This window comes from Rattus norvegicus, chromosome 17, assembly GCF_021556685.1.
Source record: "Rattus norvegicus strain SHRSP/BbbUtx chromosome 17, alternate assembly SHRSP_T2T, whole genome shotgun sequence".
Taxonomy (NCBI): Eukaryota; Metazoa; Chordata; class Mammalia; order Rodentia; family Muridae; genus Rattus; species Rattus norvegicus.
In genome coordinates, this window is record NC_141550.1 from 8954800 (window position 1) to 8977704 (window position 22905).

At 45.7% G+C, this 22905-nt stretch overlaps 1 protein-coding gene across 6 annotated transcripts in view; it reads right to left on the minus strand.

The window, feature by feature from the left end:
• Positions 1–22905, minus strand: part of Ddx46 (DEAD-box helicase 46) — a 46161-nt gene that overhangs the window by 14585 nt on the left and 8671 nt on the right. For 3 of the 6 annotated variants that reach the window (XR_015640632.1, NM_001395621.2, NM_139098.3), the window contains 13 exon segments: positions 21923–22019; positions 20959–21124; positions 18200–18351; positions 16714–16827; positions 15576–15741; positions 14956–15076; positions 14018–14193; positions 13088–13209; positions 8590–8668; positions 6899–6981; positions 4444–4608; positions 3890–4052; positions 2260–2453 (listed from right to left, as the gene is read on the minus strand). Coding sequence is in view for 4 of the 6 variants with exons in the window: in NM_001395621.2 (NP_001382550.1) it covers positions 2260–2453; positions 3890–4052; positions 4444–4608; positions 6899–6981; positions 8590–8668; positions 13088–13209; positions 14018–14193; positions 14956–15076; positions 15576–15741; positions 16714–16827; positions 18200–18351; positions 20959–21124; positions 21923–22019 (1798 nt within the window). In the remaining 2 variants the exon portion in view is untranslated. 6 annotated transcript variants of the gene reach the window in all.

Below are 22905 nucleotides of genomic sequence, written 5' to 3' on the forward strand. Positions count from 1 at the left end.
TGGGATGGTGTCCACGAGTCCGCTGTCAGCTTTACACCACAGCTGAAGGAGGTTCAGATACGCAGCTTTCCACAGCTGTGCAGCTCAAGGCAGCCTTACTCTACCTCTGCTTCCGAGTGCCGGTATCGGAGAACATAGCTTCGCACTCTGCTCTTGTTACTAATAGAGCGTGTGTGCACATTTGATAACGCACACAGACACACTGCTGACTCTGTTAGGTTCTCTTCAAACTATTTTGCAAAAATGAACTCAGGTATACAACCTTCCTGGGAGTCTGCAAAGCGTAAGCCCTCACATGGCCTCTGCAGCTCTTTAATCCAGGCAAAGTGAAGACTGGGACAGGGCAGGGAAGCAAACTATACTCAGGTTCCCATCCTCACAGACATTCCACCCCAAGCTTCACTAGTATCTAAAGCCACCCCTTCAATCCAGGCTCAGCCACTGCACTCCCCACAAGCTAAGAACCCTAATTTCCGCCATTATAGACACATACACAAAGAGAAAGTGGGATGAGAGTATGTAGCTCCTAAAACATACACTTGCTACTCCTTGTTTCTTTGTTCATTTTGGTGGTTTTCCCTAGTGTGGCCCTGGCTGTCCTAGAACTAGCTCTGTAGACAGGCTAATCTCAAACTCAGAGAACGCCTGCCTCTGCCTCCAGAGTGCTGGGATTAAAGGTGTGCACCACTATTGCCTTTTAACAAAAAACAAAAGCCCACAAAAATGAAAAATCTCTCACTTCACTAGGCCACTGAGGACGAAATGATGGATGTGAAGACCTGTTAGCCCTACTGCTACTCCAGGATGTAACCCCAACTGCTCTTCCAGAGGATCTGGGTCTATTCCCAGCACCCACATGGCAGCTCTCAACTGTCCTAACTCCAGTCTCAGGGATCCTAATGCCCTTCTCTGGCCTCCTTGGGCAATGTGTGCACATGATACACAAACACACATGCAGGGAAAACATCCCTGTGAATGATGGGATGGGTATAGAGCTCAGTGGTGAGAGGTTTGCTAGGGTCCTGGGTCCCAACCACAGCATTGCAAAATAGAAAAACAGGAAAAAGAATTGCTTTTGTTGTATGTGGTGTTGCATATGTGGTTTGCGAATGGTCCTGACAAGTAAGATCTGACTGCCCAAATGAAATAGCACAAAGGGCGGGATGATGGTTCTCAACCCGTGGGTCCTGACCCTTTTGACACATATTAGACATTTACAATTCATAAAAGTGGCAAAATCACAGATATGAAATAGAAACAAAAATGTTATGAATGGTTGGGGTCACCACAGCATGAGGAGCTGTATTAACAAGTTGCAGCATTGGGAAGGCTAACAACATCTGCCTCAGACTGTATGCTGACGAGATCAGTCAAGTGGAGAAAACAACCAAAAGCTGAAACACCTTGAAGTACACAAGGGTCTCTATGTGCAGGACATGGTAGGAAGAGAGAAGAAAGCCTGCAGAGACACGAGCTGCTCCACTGCTGGCTACAGAACACTGAAGGCCCTGACCGTCTTGACTTTGTGTCTAGTGTCTGAGTGTTTCCAGCATGTCTATGCACCACCATGTGTAGGCCTGGAGCCCAGAGAGGCCAGAAGAGGAGACAGAGACCCATGGTGCACAGTTATGAGACTTTGAATTTTAGAAAGACTTTGAATTTTAAAAGACATTGGCTATTTTAAGGGAATTAAACTTAATATGTGAAGACTGTGGGACTCTTAAAGTTGTTTAGATCTCGGGGATGAATAAGAAAGTAAGGGTTGAGGCTAAACAGTGATATGTTTGTGTGTCAAGTTGACAAGGGGTCAATTGTACTGGCTGGTTTTGTGTGTCAACTTGACACAAGCTGGAGTTACCACAGAGAAAGGAGCCTCCCTTGAGGAAAAGCCTCCATGAGACCCAGCTGTAAGGCGTTTTCTCAATTAGTGATCAAGGGGGAGGACCCAGCCCATTGTGGGTGGTGCCGTCCCTGGGCTGATAGTCCTGGGTTCTATAAGAGAGCAAGCTGAGCAAGCCAGGGGAAGCAAGCCAGTAAGTAACATCCCTCCATGGCCTCTGCCTCAGCTCCTGCTTCCTGACCTGCTTGAGTTCCAGTCCTGACTTCCTGTGGGGATGAACAGCGATGTGGACGTGTGAGCTGAATAAACCCTTCCCTCCCCAGCTTGCTTCCTGGTCCTGGTGTCTGAGTCACACAACCTCTGCTACCCATCCCTTAAATGAAGCTCCCGTGCTTCAGTACAGACCGGAGAGACTTTACCTTGTTGCCTGCTCTTCCAGTCCGCCCAGCCCTGTGCACGTAATCTTCGTAATGATTGGGGCAGCTGTAATTTACTACAAGAATGAGATGTTTCACATCTAGACCACGGGCGGCAACAGACGTGGCTACGAGAAGTTTGCAGGTTCCATTCTTAAAGTCATTTATGATACTGTCCCTGTCATACTGATCAATACCTGCAAGAAAATTAAAGAGACAAATAAGAAAACATGTTGAAACTTTCCATTTCCACTGAGAAAGTTCTAGATGTAGAAATAAGAAATTCAGGGATGGAGAGATGGCTCAGTGGTTAAGAGCACTGACTGCTCTTCCAGAGGTCCTGAGTTCAATTCCCAGCAACCACATGGTGGCTCACAACCATCTGTAATGGGATCTGGTGCCCTGTTCTGGTGTGTCTGAGGACAGCCACAGTGTGCTCATATATAATAAATCTAAAAAAAAGAAAAAAAAAAAAAAAAAAAAAAAAGAGTTGCTCTTGCAAAGGAGTCAAGGTTGATTCCCAGCTTCCACCTGGCAGCTCCTACCAGACAAATCAAAACAACCACACAGCACACAGTAACACAGTTTATTGTTTTCAGGATGTAGAAACTAGCACCCTAAGTACACTGATGGTAGGAATATACAATGTTATCCCTCAAGAAATCAATCTGATGGGGCTGGGGATTTAGCTCAGTGGTAGAGCGCTTGCCTAGGAAGCACAAGGCCCTGGGTTCGGTCCCCAGCTCCGAAAAAAAGAACCAAAAAAAAAAAAAAAAAAAAGAAATCAATCTAATGATTTCTCTTAAAATTTAAGCTCAGACCTCACTACTTCACTACTCAAAAGGAACTGAAAGCCATTAGTGTCTAATTATGTTTACATCATACACAACGGTCAAATAATAAAATCACCTCTGAGGTCTACCCACAAGTGAGTCAAGAGGCGAGAGTAAGTATACACAACAGGACACTGTATCCAGCTTTTTTTTCCCCCCCGGGGGCTGGGGGCCGAACCCAGGGCCTAGCTAAATCCACTGAGCTAAATCCCCAACCCCTGTATCCAGCTTTTAGGAGAAACTCTATTACAGTTATATCATCATGACTACTGAACAGACCAAGCACAAAGACAAGAAGCTTTACTCCACAGCAGACAGTACACAGGACAAGAAGTTCACAGAGACTTATAAGGAAGGTACAGTGGACGGGTGAAGGGAAGAAATGCAGAACAAATGCTTAAGATACAGTTTCTGTTTGGGATGAAGAGATCGTTGTAGGCACAAAGAAGCAGGGATACGCTTCAGCAGAAACAGTTCCTGCTCCACAAAAAACAAAGACCCAAACTCAAGTCGCTAATGCCGGTGTAAACAGTCAAGCACAGCTGCTTGGTCTGTAACCCTAGCGCTGGATGGTGAAGACCGCTCAATGGCCAAAAGCCCAGCTGATACAGTGAGACATGACCTCCAGGCAGTAGAGTGACAGGCCACAGAGAGCGGCCGGCATTACATAAAGGTGGAATGTCGTCAGGCCAGGGTCTGACTACCTGATCTCCTCTACGTCCGTTACAGACAACAGAGCAGATGTTATTACTCAGAGCGAGTTCACCGCTACGACGTGCTTGTGGGTAAGTAAACGTTACCTCCGTGAAGAGACATGCAAGGGTAGGAAGCTCTCATCAAGTCCTTCAGAAGACCATCAGCGTGTTCCTGCTTATCCACAAATATAATGACAGATCCTGACTCCTGATAATGGCCTAAAAGCTCCAGCAATTTCAAGAATTTCTTCTCTTCTTCAATCACAATCTGAAAATACCACATTGTAGCAAGTTAATGTAAAAAACACAAACATGTCCTAGAACAGAACTGCTGTTTAACCTATAGCTTCCTACACCTTACAGCAAATGCAGACCTTTAACTGGTAGGTTTGTATCTATGGCAGCTGGTCACTGGCTCTCCCTCTCCCTCAAAACTTATTCATCAAACACAAGAAAGACATGCAATGTTTCTCTCAGCTTTCAGTCCTGGTGGGAAGAACTAAAAAGAGCTCCTGAGGTCAGTTCCATGTTCCTGGCAACAGGAAGGTTGTACATGACTTAACTTTAGAAGTTATCAACCTATCTCACAACAAAACCAGAGGATGCACTGTCTAAACACCAAGAGAACCGGCGAATTCCTGAACACAGACGGTACCTACCACTTGTTGTTCCACATCTGAGCAAACCACACTCCGGCCTCCAACCTGAACTTCAATGGGCTTGCTCAAGATCCTGCGGGCCAACGCTTCCATAGCTCTTGGGAAAGTAGCTGAGAACATAACTGTCTGTCGGTCAGGACGGACATTGTCCACAATGCGCATGACCTGAGAAAAGGAGATGTGCAAATACCATGAGTCTCCAAAAACTTACACAGTGCTCAAATTAGGCAGGAGGAACTTAAAAATTCATTATCTTAAAATTCAGTTAAGTTTCGGTCCACAGCTCCGAAAAAAAGAAAAGAAAAAAAAATTCAGTTAAGTTCATTATCTTAGAAGATCTAAACTTATTTTATACCTGAATTTGCTATTCTCAGTTTCACTTTCCAAGGAAAGGACAACCTGAGCTTGGGGGGAGGGGGGGAAGTTGAAGAATGTGTTGAGTAAGCGTGAGAACCTGAGTCCCACGCCCAGCACCCAGGTAAAGCCCATGCACATGTAAGTCCAGCCTGGGGCAGCAGAGGGGCAGGTCTTCAGGGCTCACTGGCCAGCAGGCAGAGCCTAATCAGCAATGCCAGGTCCCAGTGACAGACCACGCACCAAAAACCAAGGTGTACAGCTCCTGAAGGACAATTCGGTGCCATCCTGATTTCCAGACACATCTATATACACATACATGTGCACCCACAATCACAGGAGGAAAGGAAATGAGGAAGCAGGGAGGGATGGAGGGAGGGAGGCGGGGGTGGTGGTGGGAAGGAAGCCTAGAAGCCCATTTCTTATGTCAATTTGATGTCATTCAAATTACAATGATCTCTCAGTGAGACAGGGGATCCTTAAAATGACCAAATAATGGAAAAGTCCAGGCTGGAGAGATGGTTCAGCAGTTAAGAGCACCAACTGTTCTTTCAGAGGTCCTGAGTTCAATTCCCAGCAACCACATCGAGGCTCACAACCATCTGTAATGTGTTTGAAGACAGCCACAGTGTACTTGTATACATAAATAAATAAATAATTAAAAAAAATTGACAAGTCCATCTACAGCATCCTAGTAAGCCTTTAACCCAAGCACTCAGAAGGCAGAGACAGGCAGACCTCTAAGAGCCTGAGTCTATCTGGTCTACATAATGGGAAAAAAGAAGAAAAGAAACCTGGGGCTGGCGAGATGACTTAAAAGGGCACTTGACACCGGTCAGACAATCTGAATTTGAACCCAGGACCCCTGTGGTAGAAGGGATGAACCAATACCACAAGTTGCCCTCTGACAGTCACACATAAACCACGGCAATTATACCCCCTCCACATACACACACACGCACGCACGCACGCGCACACACACACACACAACACAAGAAATGAATAAATATGTAAATCAACGTAAATTAGACAAAAGTAAAACATTTCACATCATGTCAAACCCCAGCCAAATATGGCTACAGAAGAAGTTGTTTACGGAGCACTGAATTCTCATGTCATCTCATGTCCCCGTGGGGTCAATTCCCTTAAGTCTTCATTCCTCTCCCTCCTCAAGCTGAAAATGCCTGCCATCCTCTCAACCCAGTTTGCTGATTCCTTTACGTGGTCAACTCTCTTCCAGCATTTAGAAATTAGTAAGTATATTTTTATTCCTTCAGCAAGGAAATGGCATGGTAACTACTGCCTAGGGGACAGCGGCTAAAAGAGAGAGAGCCAGGAGAGGGTGGCTTACAGACTTTGAGGCAGGAGTGAGGGGATCTGGCTCTCGGGAACTGATAAAAACCGTTCCTTTTAATGTTTACCACATCCTTCTCTGCTCTTGAGGCTCTGCTCCTGTCTGTCTGCCCCTATCCCTTCTCCAGGATCTCACTCCCCTCCCTTCCTCCAAATAACCCTCACACCAGAGTTGCTGCGCGGCATAATTTCTCAGGGGCACACTTTGCTGCGGGCCCGCCAAGCACCCTTCACAGAAGTGTATTTCACAGCAATAGCGCCACCATGTCAGACAAAACATCAAAGTTTTTAGTAATCGCATTATCAGAATCTCATTATCAGTAAATCCAACTTGACCAATGATATTTTCTGATTGCTGGGGAATCAACAAGTTTGAAGAATTTAATCTGAAAAGTAAATACTGATTGTGATTTCCTAACACTTGGTAGTATTGGGAACAGGAAATGAATATGAATTTCAAGACCACACAAACATTTCATTCTCATAGCAGTTACAAAATAAAACCCTTAAAAACCTTAGAGGGCTGGAGAGACGGCTCTCTGAGAGGCCCCAATTCCAGTCCCATGCGTCCAGCCTGCACCTACATGGGACAGCTCACAATCACCACAGTTCCAACTCCAGGACGATCTGACACAACCAGCCTCTGCGCCCACCTGCACCAATGTGCACACACCCAAACACAGACACCACAAACACAATTAATAGAATAGAATAAACTTTTAAAATTACATAGAGATTGAATGATTACCTGTGGTTCAAAACCCATGTCAAACATTCTGTCTGCTTCATCTAAAACAACATATGTCACTCTTCGAAGATTTGTGACCCGACCTAAGGTAAGAAGAGAAAAGAGAGACCAAAAGAAAACTAACTATCAGCCACAATTCATGATGACAGCAAAGAACTTTAAAAAAAAAGGAAAGGGAACTAAAATGCCTGACTAGAGCCGAGGGGTAGGTTCAGTTTCTCTACACAGTGAAAGAAACTGTGGTCTGAGTCTTAGTCTAGTGGCAGGTACTTTCTGACAATGGGTGTATGAGGCCCTTTATTTTGTCAAACTCGTCTCTTGCATACCATCATAGGGCCTGAAGGACCTGTAAAATTCAGAAAACAGCCCTCTCCAAAACACATCATAAAACTAAGACTGAGATGAAGCATCGAGCCACATCAGCCATTATCTGACAGCATCACCTAGAAAAGAGCATATTAGAGATTACAGCGCATGTGTGGAAGGCAGGGTCCAGTGCTAACTACTGCAGAGGCAGCGCTCTGCGTTACTCTACAGCCCACGTCCATAGCTAGAAGCACCTTACATGGGCACATCAAACCAACCACCAGGCAACATTACACAAACTCCAAAACATAAACGCATTACATACAAATATACTTTTCTATGCAAAGAAACACTTTAAATTATTAATTGCTGCCACTGAATAAATAGTCCTGGCTTCTTACACAGTTAAAAACTAAAAATACAGAAAACCCTTTCTCAAAGATTAATACGCTAAGCATTGCTACCAACTGTAGAACCTGGCAAAAATATGTATAAAATAGTTATTAAAAGATAACAAAAAGGACAAATAAAGGGGAAAGGTAAAATTAATCAAGATGAATTTCAGGAGATTTAATTAATACAACAGTGGAAAAAAAAAAACAAGGGATTATCTGGTCAGCATTCATCCCCAAACCACCATTTGCTATACAAGCAGAGGCCTCAGCAAACAACCTCAGGGAGCATTACGTTTACCCCAAGCTTCAGGCGACACCAGCACAAACACGCACGTCTCAGACTCCAGCACTCAGTCACAGACACACTGAAGGCTGCAATGGAAACCTCAAAAGCTGTTTCTTCAGAAACCACAAGAGGCCAGTGTTCGCACTAACATCTCCAGCCGCCAAGAGCCTCGAAAGACTGGAAACAGCATTAGGTCACCTACCTTTGATGGTTAATGTCTCGGAAGCCCAGGTCTATAAATCCTCAAGGGCCTTTCTCCACAGAAGTTAAATAATGTCAACAGTTTAGTATCAGTTTGGATAGGGAATATTTTAACAAAGTATAACACATGAGCTAAAAACATGCAGTGCTTACAAAAGACTAACTTCTTGAAGCTGCAATAACTTAATTTGCCTATTATTATAACTTACTAGCCCCTGGTGAGAATTTTTTAATAAAAAGACTATGATACCACCTTTTTAATAGCAAGGATAAATAAAACAAAAAGACTCAAGTTAAATGCAGGGTTAGTTGTGAATACAAATTGAACTGTCAAAGACTTATTAATACATTCAATAATCAATGTGTTATAATTCACATTTTAAGATATTACAGCTTTAAGAAGAAACATAGAAACCCTCTGTTGGTTTCTCATATCTGCTTAACAAAACTCATGTCAAGTTCAAAAGGGAAAGAAGACAAATAATGAGATACCTGTGACTTACCACTGTTAGCTGCCAGCATGTCGATCATCCGGCCAGGTGTGCAAACAATGATCTCAGCGCCTCTCTTCAGCTCAGCAATCTGGTGAGACAGGATGAGACTGTGTAGCAGAGTTCCCAATACTTCTTACAGAGTGAGAGCTGAGCATCTGGCCCTTGCGTGGCTCTACCACAGAAGGCGAAGCCCTAAGGAGGTCTGGAGGCTGGCACAGGACCCTCGGGCTGCTGCAGCACTGATGGGTGGGACTGGAGGCTGGTATGGGACCCTCGGGCTGCTGCAGCACTGATGGGTGGGACTGGTGGCTGGTATGGGACACTCGGGCTGCTGCAGCACTGATGGGTGGGACTGGAGGCTGGTATGGGACACTCGGGCTGCTGCAGCACTGATGGGTGGGACTGGTGGCTGGTATGGGACACTCGGGCTGCTGCAGCACTGATGGGTGGGACTGGAGGCTGGTATGGGACCCTCGGGCTGCTGCAGCACTGATGGGTGGGACTGGTGGCTGGTATGGGACCCTCGGGCTGCTGCAGCACTGGTGGGTGGGACTGGAAGACGACAACCCATAGCCAGGAATTTGAAATTAATAAAACTAAAGAATTTCACAAATGTTAATTTGCAACTATTGTTCAAAAAACCAAGGAAGGTAGGTAGGAATAAGCAGTAGAATATATACTTTTTTTTTTTTAAAGACGTATTTATTTTATGTATATGTATACACAGTCACTGTCTCCAGACACACCAGAAGAGGGCATCAGATCCCATTACAGATGGTTGTGAACTACCATGTGGTTGCTGGGAATTGAACTCAGGACCTCTGGAAGAGCAGTCAGTGCTCTTAACCGCTGAGCCATCTCTCCAGCCCCCGAATATATATTCTAATACAGAGATCAAAGCTTTGTAAATTTAAGAAACCACACCATGGGTTTTCTAAGCTACAATCAACCAACAGGTTTACAACAGACACTGGAAGAGTACTTTGACAGGGTGACCTCTGCTTGACCCCTACAGACGTACGTGTGTGTGTGTGTGTGTGTGTGTGTGTGTGTGTGTGTGCGCGTGCGTGTGCGCGCGTGTGCAACAGGTTATACTGTGTGCACACACTAGGCCATTCTCTTTCCTTCGGTCCTTCATTCTATGTGCACGGGGGTTTTGCCTACATTTGTCTATGCACCACAGACATACACTGCCTGCAGAGGCCAGAAGGTGGCACTGGATCTTCCTGGAACTTAAATTCCACATGGGCACTGGAGGAGCAGACACTGTTTCTAACCACCACGCCATCACTCCAGCCCTAAAAACAACTACAATCTCTAGAATCTTTACCTGAAAGTCATCTCCTATAGTTACAGATTCACCAAGATCAATCCTTCTGTGGCAAATATTCCAGATGGCCTACTGTTTCCTCCATGTGTTTTAAGATCTTTAGGAAAGCATATGATAAGGCTAGTGATATGGTGCAGTGGTAAACGTGCCTTCTGCCGAACCTAAGTTCCACCCCCCTGATCTCACATGGACAAAGTAGAAAACTGACTCCTACAAGCTGTCTTCTCATCTTAACATATGTGCTGCAGCATATGCATGGGCAAACACACACAAGCGAGCACGCTCGCACACACGCACACCCCGGTTCCTTTCTAGTGGAAGTGAAGCTGTACTGACAGCAATCACACTAACACACAGGCTGCTCCTGCCCACATTGCAGCTTCCTTCCTGTTTCTCCTCTGAACGAGGTCTGAGAGGCTACTCTGATGGAAAAGCTACGGCGAGCCTGGCAGCACTGCCCTCACCTGCCCCTGACCTGTGGCAAAAACACCCCATGCTCCCTGCATAAGGCTCTAAGATATATTTCTGAGATGACTGCTTTTGAAATTTTATTATCCAAGGATTACGTGGGAAATGGAAGATCAGGAAACCAAGGTCATCCCTGGCAACACAACAAGTTCAAAATCAGCCAGGGCTACAACAAATATACCCAATCTGTTTCCCAGAGGGCAATGTGGCTCATGCCTTTAATCCCAGCACTCAGGAGGCAGAAGCAGGCAGATGGACCTCTAAGTTTGAGACCAACCTGGTCTACAAAGCAAGTTTTAGGACAGCCTGGGCTATGCAAAGAAACGCTATGTTGAAAAAAAAGTTGTTTTATAAATGTATTTCTTACTACAGACCATGTGGTCAAATGAAATAGCAAAATGAACAATTAAGTATTTAAAATAGCAGAAAAGAAAAAATTCCCAAGGCAGGTTCTCACAACACTAGTTTTAAAGTTTTCTTGATAGGGATGCTGGAGCATGCCTTTAATGCCAGCACTTGGGAAGCAGAGGCAGGAGGATCTCTGTGAGTTCAGGCCAGGCTGGTCTACATAGTGAGTTCCCGGTCAGCCAGAACTGTGTAACGAAGAGACCCAGTCTTGAAGAAATGCCAAACCAAAGACAGTCAATGTTGGCTTAAGTCTTTGCATCACCATTAAGAACGATGGGGGGGGGGGGGGGAAGGGAACTGGAGAGATGGCTCAGTGGTTAAGAGCATTGACGGCTCTTCCAGAGGTCCTGAGTTCAAATCCCAGCAACCACTTGGTGGCTCACAACCATCTGTAATGGGATCCAATGCCCTCTTCTGGTGTGTCTGGTGTTCTGGTGTATAAGCTACAGGGTACTTATAATAAATCTTAAAAAAAAAAAAAAAAAAGAACAGTGACGGAAGCCTAAAGCTAGCAGTCAGAGGCCTTTGGTTCAGTAACACTCAGCACACAAATCTATTACATACATAAACGACAGGTTCCCATATACACAAAGGGTGATAGGGGGATTTTAATCCAGCAACATGACTTCTCTGGCTGGAATACAGACATGCCCTCAGTACACACCTTTTATCTCAATCAATTAAGGTAAAGTTAGTTTGTAGAAGGAAGCACCCATGTTTGAAAGTGGTATCTAGTTGAGTGGCAGACAAAGTAACAAATCAGAGAAAGATTTGACAGAATAGGATATACCCAACTCACACAAGAAAAGAGAAGTAAGAGAAGCTACTTAAAGGGAGCATTACAGACAGACAGACACACACACAGGCAGGCAGTTACAGGGAGACAAGTCAGAGAGAGAGAACAAGCTAGACATAGGTGAAAATGAAACAAGCCATAGAATGAGAAGGAGCCAGAAGATTAGATTAGATTGCTAGAATTAGTTTGAGGCCAAGCAGAGCTATTTCGTCAGAGGCTGGGAGAGAAGCCAGATTGAATCAGTCAGCTTAGAGGAGTTTGAGCCAGGATAGCTGAGTTGACCAGCCAGTCACAACAAGAAAGGGTGAGCTTATTCAGCAGTAAGTCTCAGAGGCTGAAAACATTCTAGGCCGCTTCTGCTGTCTAGTTAGCAGACAGAGGCAGTTAAGCCTCAGAGATAATGATATGGGGCAAATAAAAGTTACTTTAACAAGTGGCAAGGGCTGGAGATATGGCTCAGTGGTTAAGAGCACCGATTGCTCTTCCAGAGGTCCTGAGTTCAATTCCCAACAACCACATGGTGGCTCACAACCATCCGTAATGGGATCTGATGCCCTCTTCTGGTATGTCTGACAACAGCGACAATGTACTTATATAGAATAAATAAATATTAAGGGCTGGAGAGATGGCTCAGCAGTTAAGAGCACTCACTGACTGCTCTTGCAGAGGCCGAGTTTAATTCCCAGCAACCACATGGTGGCTCACAGCCATCTGTAATGGAACCCGATCTTCCAGCGTGTCTAAAGACAATGACAGTGTACCATGTACTTACATAAAACAAACAAACAAATCTTTAAAATCTAAATAAATAAATGACTATTAAAAAAGTGGCGGGGCTGGGGATTTAGCTCAGTGGTAGACCGCTTACCTAGGAAGCGCAAGGCCCTGGGTTCAGTCCCCAGCTCCGAAAAAAAAAAAAGTGGCAAAATGGTTAACACAATCTAGTCACCAATCTTTGTCTTTTGTGGGAAGAATCTTCACAATCTACCCCGCTGGCAGAAGGTAAACTCTAACAGCACTGGTACCCGGTCATGCTACGCCCAGTCTCTACAAAGCACATGCTTCAGGCATTGCATCACTCATTCTTAGAAGGTGAAGGGTGAAGGACAGTCTTGCCGCCTGTACCTGGCTGGCCTAGAACTCATTATATAGAGAGCCACTTTCAAACTTGTAGTGATGCCCCTGCCTGTGCTTTTCTGAGTTCCAGGATTATAGAAATGTCATATCTACATATAGACAGACATACAGACAGACATATAGACAACAACCTGTTAGGGACTCTCATTGAAGCTTTAAGGCCTCGAGCTGCTGATCCTCCTTCCTCAGTGCTAACACTGGGTTACAGGCACACCACAGACACATGATTTATTCTATAATTAGTTTCCCACCAAATACTTGAAGATTTTAAGGGCACTTACACCAAACACTAAAACAAAAGAATCCCTGAAGTCACTGGATCGTTCAACCTGAAGGTACAGAAACACAGAGCGCTTTGTTCTAACTACCTGCTCGCTGATTCCTGTCCCTCCATACACACAGACCACTCTCAGTCCCAAGGTCTTCGAAAACTTCTTACATTCTTTAGTGATTTGTAAAGCCAGTTCTCGAGTTGGAGTCATGATGACAGCTGAAAAGAGAAACGTGTCAAAAGCAGAGCCAGCCGATCCTTGAGGAGAGATGCTTCAGAGCTAACTTTAACCTCGGCAGAGGCTTGTGTCTCTGTCAAACCTGTTTTATCTGTATGAAGTCTGAAAACTGTGTTTAAGAAGCTTAGTAATGGCAGAGACTGAGGTGAAGGGCAAAGAAATTCTTAAGAACATGCTTCAAGAAAAATGAAACCTTACTTAGCCCTCAGAAGACTTGAACAGAATGCAGTTTTCAACAGCAAGTCACAGAATGGAGGGTTAAGTGACTCCCTCGGCTACACACGGGCCACACAGCTGCTCCCAAACGCAATTCCTTCTGAGCACTGACAGGGAGGACTGAGCCTTGTGTGTGCGTGACAAAGCTCTGTAGCTCTCCCTGCTCAATGAAAAGAAGCTGGGCAGAAGACCCAAGCCACATGAAGCACCAGCACTATGGCCTTCTGAGGCCAGCCATGTCCTCAGTCGGGAGTTATACCTCCCCTCCTACGCTGGGTCTGGGGTGCGTGGACCTGGACTGGGAGCACACCCCAACGTGAGCAAACAGACGGGTGCACGAGGGCTACCTGCCGGGCTTTAACCTGAGCTGGGCCAGCCTTGCTTTTGTACTTCTGAGATGTCACTCCAGAGCTCTGAAGGTTCTCACTCCACCTGCTGGTAAGGGGAAGTCAGCCCCAAATGCCATATTGATAAAGGAAATGCATACAAAGACATCTTATTGTCATAATCAATGACTTTCTGATGTAACAACAAACACATCTGTAAAGAATGAGGTAATGAGAAGCCTTGTACCGATTGGTCCCTCTCCTTCTTCCAATGACCTCTGATCCATGATGTGTCTAAACATGGGCAAAAGAAAAGCAATGGTTTTTCCACTTCCTGTCTTGGCAATGCCAATCAAATCTCGTCCAGACATTATAGCAGGAATTGCTTGAGTTTGGATTGGTGTGGGCTTTTCATAGCCATGCCTTAAAAGGAAACAAAATGAATGCAATGTAAGAGTCACGAGCTTCGGCCGGTGAGATAGCTCTATGGTTAAGAGCACTGGCTGCTTTTCCAGAGGTCCTGAGTTCAATTTCCACCAACCACATGGTGCCTCAAGACCACCCATCCATAAAGGGATCTGATGCCCTCTGCTGGTCTGCAGGTGTTACTGCAGACAGCACTCCTACATTTAAAAAACAAAAAAAGAGAGTCATGCACTTTAAACCCCGCAGGGTACAACAAGCAAAATTTGCTCTTCTAAATGTGACCTATTCACTGGTAAAACATTATTTGGTGAAGAGCAGAAAAAAACAAGGGCTGGGCTGACAAGATGGCACAGTGAAGAAAGGTGCTTACACGCAGGCCAGGCGACCCGAGTAGATACCTGGAGCCCATAAGGTGGCAGAAAAAAACAGACAGACTCCCAGAGTTCTCCTCTAACGTCTATCCACACATATGGTGTGGTGTGCGTGCTCAAGCAGGCGGGCAATAAGATGCATGGCATAAACAAATGAGAAAAACAGTTAAAGACCCAGTGTGGTGGCAGACACCTTTATCATGGCACTTAGCAGGGAGAAGCAAGAGCCTCTGTGAGTTCAAGGCCAGCGTGGTTTACATAGTGAGTTCCAGGACAGCCAGGGCACATAAAGAGAAACATAACTGAAATCCAGAGAGATATGTGTGTGAAGGGCTACTACCCGGAGTAGCAGGGACACTGAAAAGTGCAGATAACCACCAACACTTACTTTTTGAGGGAATTCAGTATCTTCATGGAAATTCCACACTGGACCCATGATTTAATTGGCTTGGGGCAACCTTTTCCTTTAACTGTAATGCCCTCCATTTCCAACCGAAACACATTCACCTCTAGAAAACAAAGGCCCAGTCAGAAGCTCCTACACTTTGTACCATCTAGCCACATTCACTAGGCCGTCTGTCAAGGGTCAGAGGCCTCACCTCCCCTAAGTGCTATCCAATAGACATACAAGAGCCATACAAGAGCACCCAGCACACGGTAATCACTGCCACAAGACATGAGGATAACAGCAAGTGCCCAATTTCAACATTTTGGTTTTAATATTTTCTTCAATTGCAACAGAATGATTGACAGCCCTGTTCTAGCCAAGTCGCCCGGATTGTGCTCAGCAGACTGACAGCTGTCAATCATATGAACAGGGCCAGCACAGTCTGTTGGAATTGGACATGAACGGTACTTTAACCCAGAGAACTATGGAACTAACTCCATTCTACACTTCTTAAAACACTTCCAAAGCCAAGCCAGGCCTGTGCACACTCCTACACTCCGCTGAAGCGACCGTTTGCTCAGAGGTCACAATAAAGGAATAAAACTTGTAGAACTTCTTACCTTCTTGAGACATTTTCGCTAATTCTGGAACTTCAACGTAAAAGTTTTTTCTGAATGGCTCATACTCAATTTTCCCATGATCCACTGGCTCTAGAAGCTTTCTCTGTTTTGTCTGGTAGCCTGTGAGGGCCGTCTGAAGGTCAACCTCTTCCTCCTCCGAGGAGTACTTGAATTTTCAGGAATAAAAAGTAAAGTCTGTTATTTATTTCATCTTCCGGAAGTCAGAGTCCTGGTTGCCAAAGCTCTCCTCTCTCCTAGGAACCACTGTGTGCATCGCTGTGTGTGATCCCACTATGTGCTATCTAATTCTGCAGGGTTTCTGTGCAACTCCAGGAACCTGGAAACTGCATCATCTAAAAACCTCAGGTCCTCAGGTAAGAATGTCCATGATTTTGAACTTGAGTATATAAATCCTTAAAAAGTTTTCAAGTTAATTTCTTTCTCTCTTTCTTTCTTTCTTTCTTTCTTTCTTTCTTTCTTTCTTTCTTTCTCTTTAAAGATTTACTTATTTATTACATATGAGTACATTGTAGCTGTCTTCAGACACACCAGAAGAGGGCATCAGATCTCATTACAGATGGTTGTGAGCCACCATGTGGTTGCTGGGAATTGAACTCAGGACCTCTGGAAGAGCAGTCAGTGCTCTTAACCGCTGAGTCATCTCTCCTGCCCAATTTCTTTCTTTCTTTCTTTTTTTTTTTTTTGGTTCTTTTTTTCGGAGCTGGGGACCAAACCCAGGGCCTTGCGCTTCCTAGGTAAGCTCTCTACCACTGAGCTAAATCCCCAACCCCCCAATTTCTTTCCTTATTCAAAGCTTTAATGTAGCACTGGCCTCACACGACTCTGTCAGGAAGTTCTACTCTTCCCTTAGCCAGACCTTTAGAGTGCAAGTCAACTGGAAGACGTGGCCGTTCACTACTTTTCCTGTGTTCTATGCCCAACATGGGCCAATCAAGAGGAGGGAGTGAAAAAGGATACAAGAGGACAGATCAGAATATCCCACAACCCCGCCCGCCCACCACACCCCTGCTGAGACTGAGAGCAGCAGGGACCCCCACAGGAGTCTATGACTGCAAAGCTTTGCTAGAAATGTCCCCAGGACACGATCATATACAAGGCAAAAGGAAGGCCGCCTCACCTCCATGGCGTCCTGGTCATTCTCCATCAGCTCTCCCTTCTTCTTGTCGGCATCTACTACTGCTTTCTTGGTTGTTACCACAGTAACCACTTTCGTGACAGTCGGTCCGGACTTCTAAAATAAAAAAAGTATTAAAATATTTTGCAAAAGCTAAACAAAAAATAAAGAGATTCAAAAATACATGAACACTAGATACAAAATGTTAGATTCCCACAATGTGCAATTCAAACTACCATGATTTGTGTTTTTAAAGGAGCAAGAGAGCTGTGCTTTTGTCCTGTGGGAACTTCCCAATGTGACGGCATGACAGTTCAGACACACTCAGGTACCCAGAACTGACTGCAGAATACGTATGTGTATACAACATTTTTAAAATGTATTTTTATGTGTATGGGTGCTGTGCGCTACACTTGTACCTGATGCCTGAGGAAGCCAAAAGTCAGTTTCCATTGTGAGTCGCCATATTGGTACTGAGAACTGAACCTAGGTTTGCTGCCAACAGCAGCAATTTCTCTTAACCCCTACGCCGCGTCTCCAGGCCCAACATGAGACACTTCACTACGAAATGGGCTCATTCCTCAACATTAACATATTTTTTAAATTCTACTAAATGTTGTGTTTCACTCATTAGACAATCCAGCCCTGTTCTGAGGAGCTTAAATCAACCAATAAAATACACTGAGGTCCTTACTTCCTTGATGCCTTAAATGAAATTTTTAATTTTTTCCCCAAGTACCCTCCAGGCACAAAACAAAACAAAAAAGCATCCTTTTAAAAAAAACTGTACTAGGGGGTTGGGGATTTAGCTCAGTGGTAGAGCGCTTGCCTAGCAAGCGCAAGGCCCTGGGTTCGGTCCCCAGCTCCGAAAAAGAAAAAAAAACTGTACTAATTTATGTCCTTGCCCATGTCTAAGGACCACACGCACATGCGCTACCATGTGAGGTCTGGGAATCAAACCTGGACCCTCTGGAAGAGCAGTCAGAGCTCTTAACTGTCTTAGTCAAGTCTCTAGACGTGGGACTGCATTTTTTTTTCCGACCAGGCAGACGGCTCAGCAGATAATGATACTTACTAACAATGGAGAAAGGAGCATACCCTTGCCTTTGCAAGTTACCTTCTGACGCCCACAGTCCCAGGCACACTGTGCTGTGCTCATGCCTCCCATCTCACCCCACCCCCAACCACCACCACTTAGGAAATAACTGCAATAAAAACAGCTTAGTCCAGTTCTTTTTTGGTTGTTTTGTTTTTGTGAGACGGAGTCTCTCTATGTAGTCCTGACTGTCCTGGAACTCAGAACGCACTATGCAGACTGCGCTGGCCTGAAACTCACAGAAATCACCTGCCTCGGCCTCCCTAGTGCCAGGATTAGAGCTGTGCACCACCCACCCCTCACTACAGCCTAGCTTCCTTCTTTGTGATCACCTAAGGTAAAGAGCCCAATAACTTTTAAGTGACAAGTGACCAATGCCAGACGTCCACGTACCTTCTCATTTCCTGCGCCGCCTTTCACGCTCCTCATGTTAAACTTTTTTACCTCTTCTTTCACTTCCTCCATGTAGGCATCTAATGGGTCCAGCTCCTCGTCCTCCATTTCATTCCCTTCCTTCTCAGCCTCGGCAGGGTCATCTTCATCATCTACAACAGCAGAGCGACTTCTTTGGACACAGACCAGTGAGATGCTGCAGGTAAACGCACTTGCCGCACAGCTTGACTCCCTGAGGCAATCCCAGCCACAGTGGACAGACAAACAGATCGTGCAGGCCGCCCTCTGACCCCTGCATGTATGCACAGGCGTGTGAACACTCGCACTCACACAGAAGCACACCGGGACGTTTACAATCATCTCTCACAGAGGAGACAGGCCCGCCATCACGTCATCTCTCCTCTCACTGTGCAAACACCACTGCACAGCTTGCTCCTTGTGCAGCTCTCGCGCTCACACCTACACGGTCTTACGTTCCTAACACTCATGTATTACCGTCAGGTGATAGTGAGCACAGGATATCACTTATCTCAAGAGCAGTAAATGAACCTAATGCTCGAATGTATTCTAGAGCTGGGGACGCACTGCCAGCTCCCCAGCAGAGGGGCTTTTCTAGTGTGCATTAGGCTGTGGGCCGATTTCCAACATTCGAAAAACATACACACCCACAGCCCCAGATTTTATATTAAATACTTTCCTTCTCTGGCTCCCCACTCTGTACACACATATGGTGGCCACAAGTCAGTTCAGTCCATCATTCTTCGAGTGTCATCTTAGTTGTCTCACTTGGCCTGATCGTCCCACCTAGGCCAGGCAGCTGGGCACTGAGTCCCAGGGATGCGCCTCTCTCTGGGCCTGCAGCGCCGGGTTCACGGGAGGCGCGATGCTGTTCTCCTCCATGGGTTCAAGCAATGAACTCAACTCAGGTCCTCGTACACGCACATCAACGCCTATGCTCACAGCCATTTCCTCCCAAGTCCATAGAGGACACTTCAATGATTTTTCCTTCAAGTGTCTTTTGGTGACACTCTTCCCATCATGATCATTTATAAACAGAAACTGTGTGCACAGACCTTTCACAGAAAATGGTCCACAGTTCTGCTCTCCTGTAAGATACCACTTTACTAAAACCTTAAGAGTAAATATTAGAAAAAGGGGGCTGGAGAGATGGCTCAGCGGTTAAGAGCACCAACTGCTCTTCCAGAGGTCCTGAGTTCAATTCCCAGCAACCACATGGTGGCTCACAACCATCAGTAAAGAGATCCGATGCCCTCTTCTGGTGTGTCTGAAGACAACTACAGTGTACTTATATATAATAAATGAATAAATCTTAAAAAAAAAAAATTAGAAAAAACGGGCTAGGGTATAGCGAGCACTCTGACGGCATGTGCTGAGCCTGGATTCAAGCCTCAGAACCACAGAAACTAGATGGTTTTCTCCTCAGTTCTAAGTAGAACAGTTCTCTCCTCAGGTATAGAATGTTGGGAGGTGCATTTATGTTTAAAAGATAAGCATGCATGCGCACACATACCTTGGTGCATTAAGATCAGAAGATGGGGCTGGACCCACCGGAGCTCTAGACTGTAGTGAGCCCTTACTCCATGACCCATGACTAACAGTCATGACGGCAGCAAATGCACTGGCAACATCCGTTAAATCTGTAAGTGCATCTGTGCTCTCTCAGGTAAAGTCAGTGATTCTTACCAGAGGCTCTGGATTACCTCTGGATTGAAATGTTAGCATCTACTGAACGGAGCATTTAAAAATCTCCATACAGCAAGGCACAGGACTTACACCAACCACTCAGGGGGCCGAGGGAACGATCACGTGAGTGCAGGAGCTCTAGGCCAGCCTAAACAGCACAGCAGACCCTATGTCTAGAAGTAAAGAATCTCAGTACGAGTCCGGCGCATCTCAAACGTCTAATAGAGAGTGAGCAGACGGATAAAGCGCAGCATAAACTGGGTGGGTGCAGTGGCACAAGCCCTGCTCCTAGGATTTGGAGACTGACGTAGGGAGATCACAAACCCAAAATACTTCCAGGTACAGTGGCGCACCCCTTCAATCCCAGCACATGGGAGGCAGAATTCAAGACCAGCCTGGTCTGCATAGGGGATTTGAGGACAGTCAGAGCTAATGCAGTGTGACCCAATCACATACACATATTGAGTTATTAGTTAGCCATGTAAGACAAAGTAGAATGTGCTACCGTAGGAATCAACCTCTAAGACAGAATGCTAAACTCAAAAGTCAGACACAGAGCCAAGCGTGGTGCTGCACGCCCTCAATCCCAGCACCTGGGAGGCCAAGGCAGGCAGAGGTTAGTGAGTTCGAGGCTAGCCTGGTCTTCAGAGTGAGCTCTAGGACAGCCAGGGCCATACAGAGAAATGCTGTCTTGGAGGAGTAGAAATAACCAGACACAGGAAGACACCAGTAGTATGACTGCACCTTGGGGAATACGAGCAAGTCCTCAGCAGAGACAGAAAGCAGTATGAGGTACAGAGGCCTAGGGAGACAGGACGGGTAGACCTGTAATGTGCAACGTCTACCTAGGGTGACGAAAGAGCTGCGGCAGTGGGCAGCAACGGTGGCTTCATGGTGACAACAGGACTAGGGAAGTAACCTGGTGCTAAACACCCACAAAGCGCTGGCTCTAGCCCTCAGTTTGACAGGAGGTATGGGCAAACGGTTAAAATGTAGACTCGACATTGTGCATGCTCTGCAGGGTAGAAGAGGCACCGCCCGCATCCCGCAGGTACCGTCGTCATCTTCCAGGCTCCACTTCTTCCCCTGCTTCATCTCCTCGATCTCCTTCTTCAGCTCCCCTATGTTCTCCATCGCCTTTTTACGCTGCTCTTCTCGCCATTTTTCAACCCTTTCTTTTCGTTTTCTCATTTCTTCTTCCAGCTTATTCTGGTCAAAATTCTTTGGGGAGAGAAAGAGGAAAAAAAAAAAAAAGGGAAAGTCAAAGTCAGAATCAGCAGGTATACTCCACATGCAATTTTAAATACATTCTCCAAAATACGGTTCAGAGACTAGAAGCTTCCGGGACTAGGCCTAGGACAGCAGACAGAGGTCATGGGCCTCGGAGATGACAGTTACACCAGTAGAATAAGAGTCCCTCTCCAATTATCAACTACATCCGGCCACATTGATGAAATATGATCTGACATCCCCACATTGGCAAGGACGTAAGGAGAACCGCACTGCTGCGCCTTAACCCTTTTATTTATTTACGTGTGCATCACATCTGTGTGGGCACATGTGCAGGTGTAGTAGTCAGGGAAAATGTGAGGGACGTCCTTTCTTCCCTTCCCGTGGGCTCCTTGATTCAGTCACAGGTCTCTGTGACAACTGCTTTCCCCTTAAACCACTCTGCTGATCCAACGTGCCCAGATTCCTGGGTCTAAACGTGTTAGGTCAACTTGATACTATAAGCACAGGTCACACTTTCTAAGTAAGGACAGGTGACGCAGAGGTGACTCTGGGCTGGGTAGGGCAGCACACACCTTTATCCCCAGCACTCCGGAGGCTGAGGCACGTGGGTCTCTGAGTCTGAGGCCAGCCTGGTCTAAAAAGCAAGTCCACGACAGCCAAGGCTACCCAGAGGAACTTTGCCATTGTGGGGTGAGAGGGGGGACAGACAGAGAGCAGATGGATGGACACATGGACGGAACATTGTTATACAAACATGTCTGCGGTCACCCTGGCTGGCTGACCTACCCCAGCATCCTTCTCTTTCTCGTCCTCCTTGTCGTCCTTGTCTTTCTTCTTCTCCTTGGAGCTGTCCCCACCTTCTGCTTTCTCTTTGGACCTAGACCTACCAAAGAATAAAGAGTAAGATAGCACCCACTTGGAAAGCATTTGGTCACGTGTGTTGTGGAGGTCAGGGGACAACGTGCATAAGTCAGGCCTCTCCTATACCTGCATCAGGGACCAAAGTCAGCTCGAGCCTCAGCAGCTGCGCCCCCATCACTGAGGCATCGTGAAGTCTACGATACTGACTTAAGACTATTTCATAGACCCGGATCTCATCTTATTCCTCCAATAATCAACACATTTTCATAGTCAAAAACAAATACCTTGGTATATGAGAAAAGTCAATCTTTTATAGCAAACACTACTAAACATTTGGAAATTTGTCTGAGAAAAACAATTATAAAATTTAGACAGGATAGAAAATTTTAGTAATTCATACATACAGTAATACTCAAAATCACAAGGGGCTTCACATTTGACTTATGCCTCTCATAAGAAAACGGCTTAATTTTGGTGATATAAAGGTAATTGTCAGGCTAGCGATGGCTCAGCTGTTAAGTGTACTGTTGCTCGTAAAGAAGACCCAAGTTCAGCCCCCTGGCAACCCCGTGGAGCCTACAACCGTAGGAAACAACAGACCCCTGCCTCTTCCCTGCCCCTCAGGGCTGGGGTTAGGCTTATCCTTACAGCCGCTGTTTATCACAAGTGCAAACTGAAAGGCCCTAATCTGAAAGGCAAAATCTGAAACTTTATGTGTGCATGACATCCCAGATAGATTTCCACATCCCCTCATATCAGGCTGCAGCCACACACTGAAAACACAGTAAAAGCTACCTTCCGAGGGAGGGGATGTAGCCAGGTGGGAGGGCACCTCACTGGATCAATCCCTAGCAGTGCAAAACCAAACAGAAACCCTACTTTCAGGTTAAATATGCATAACATGTTCA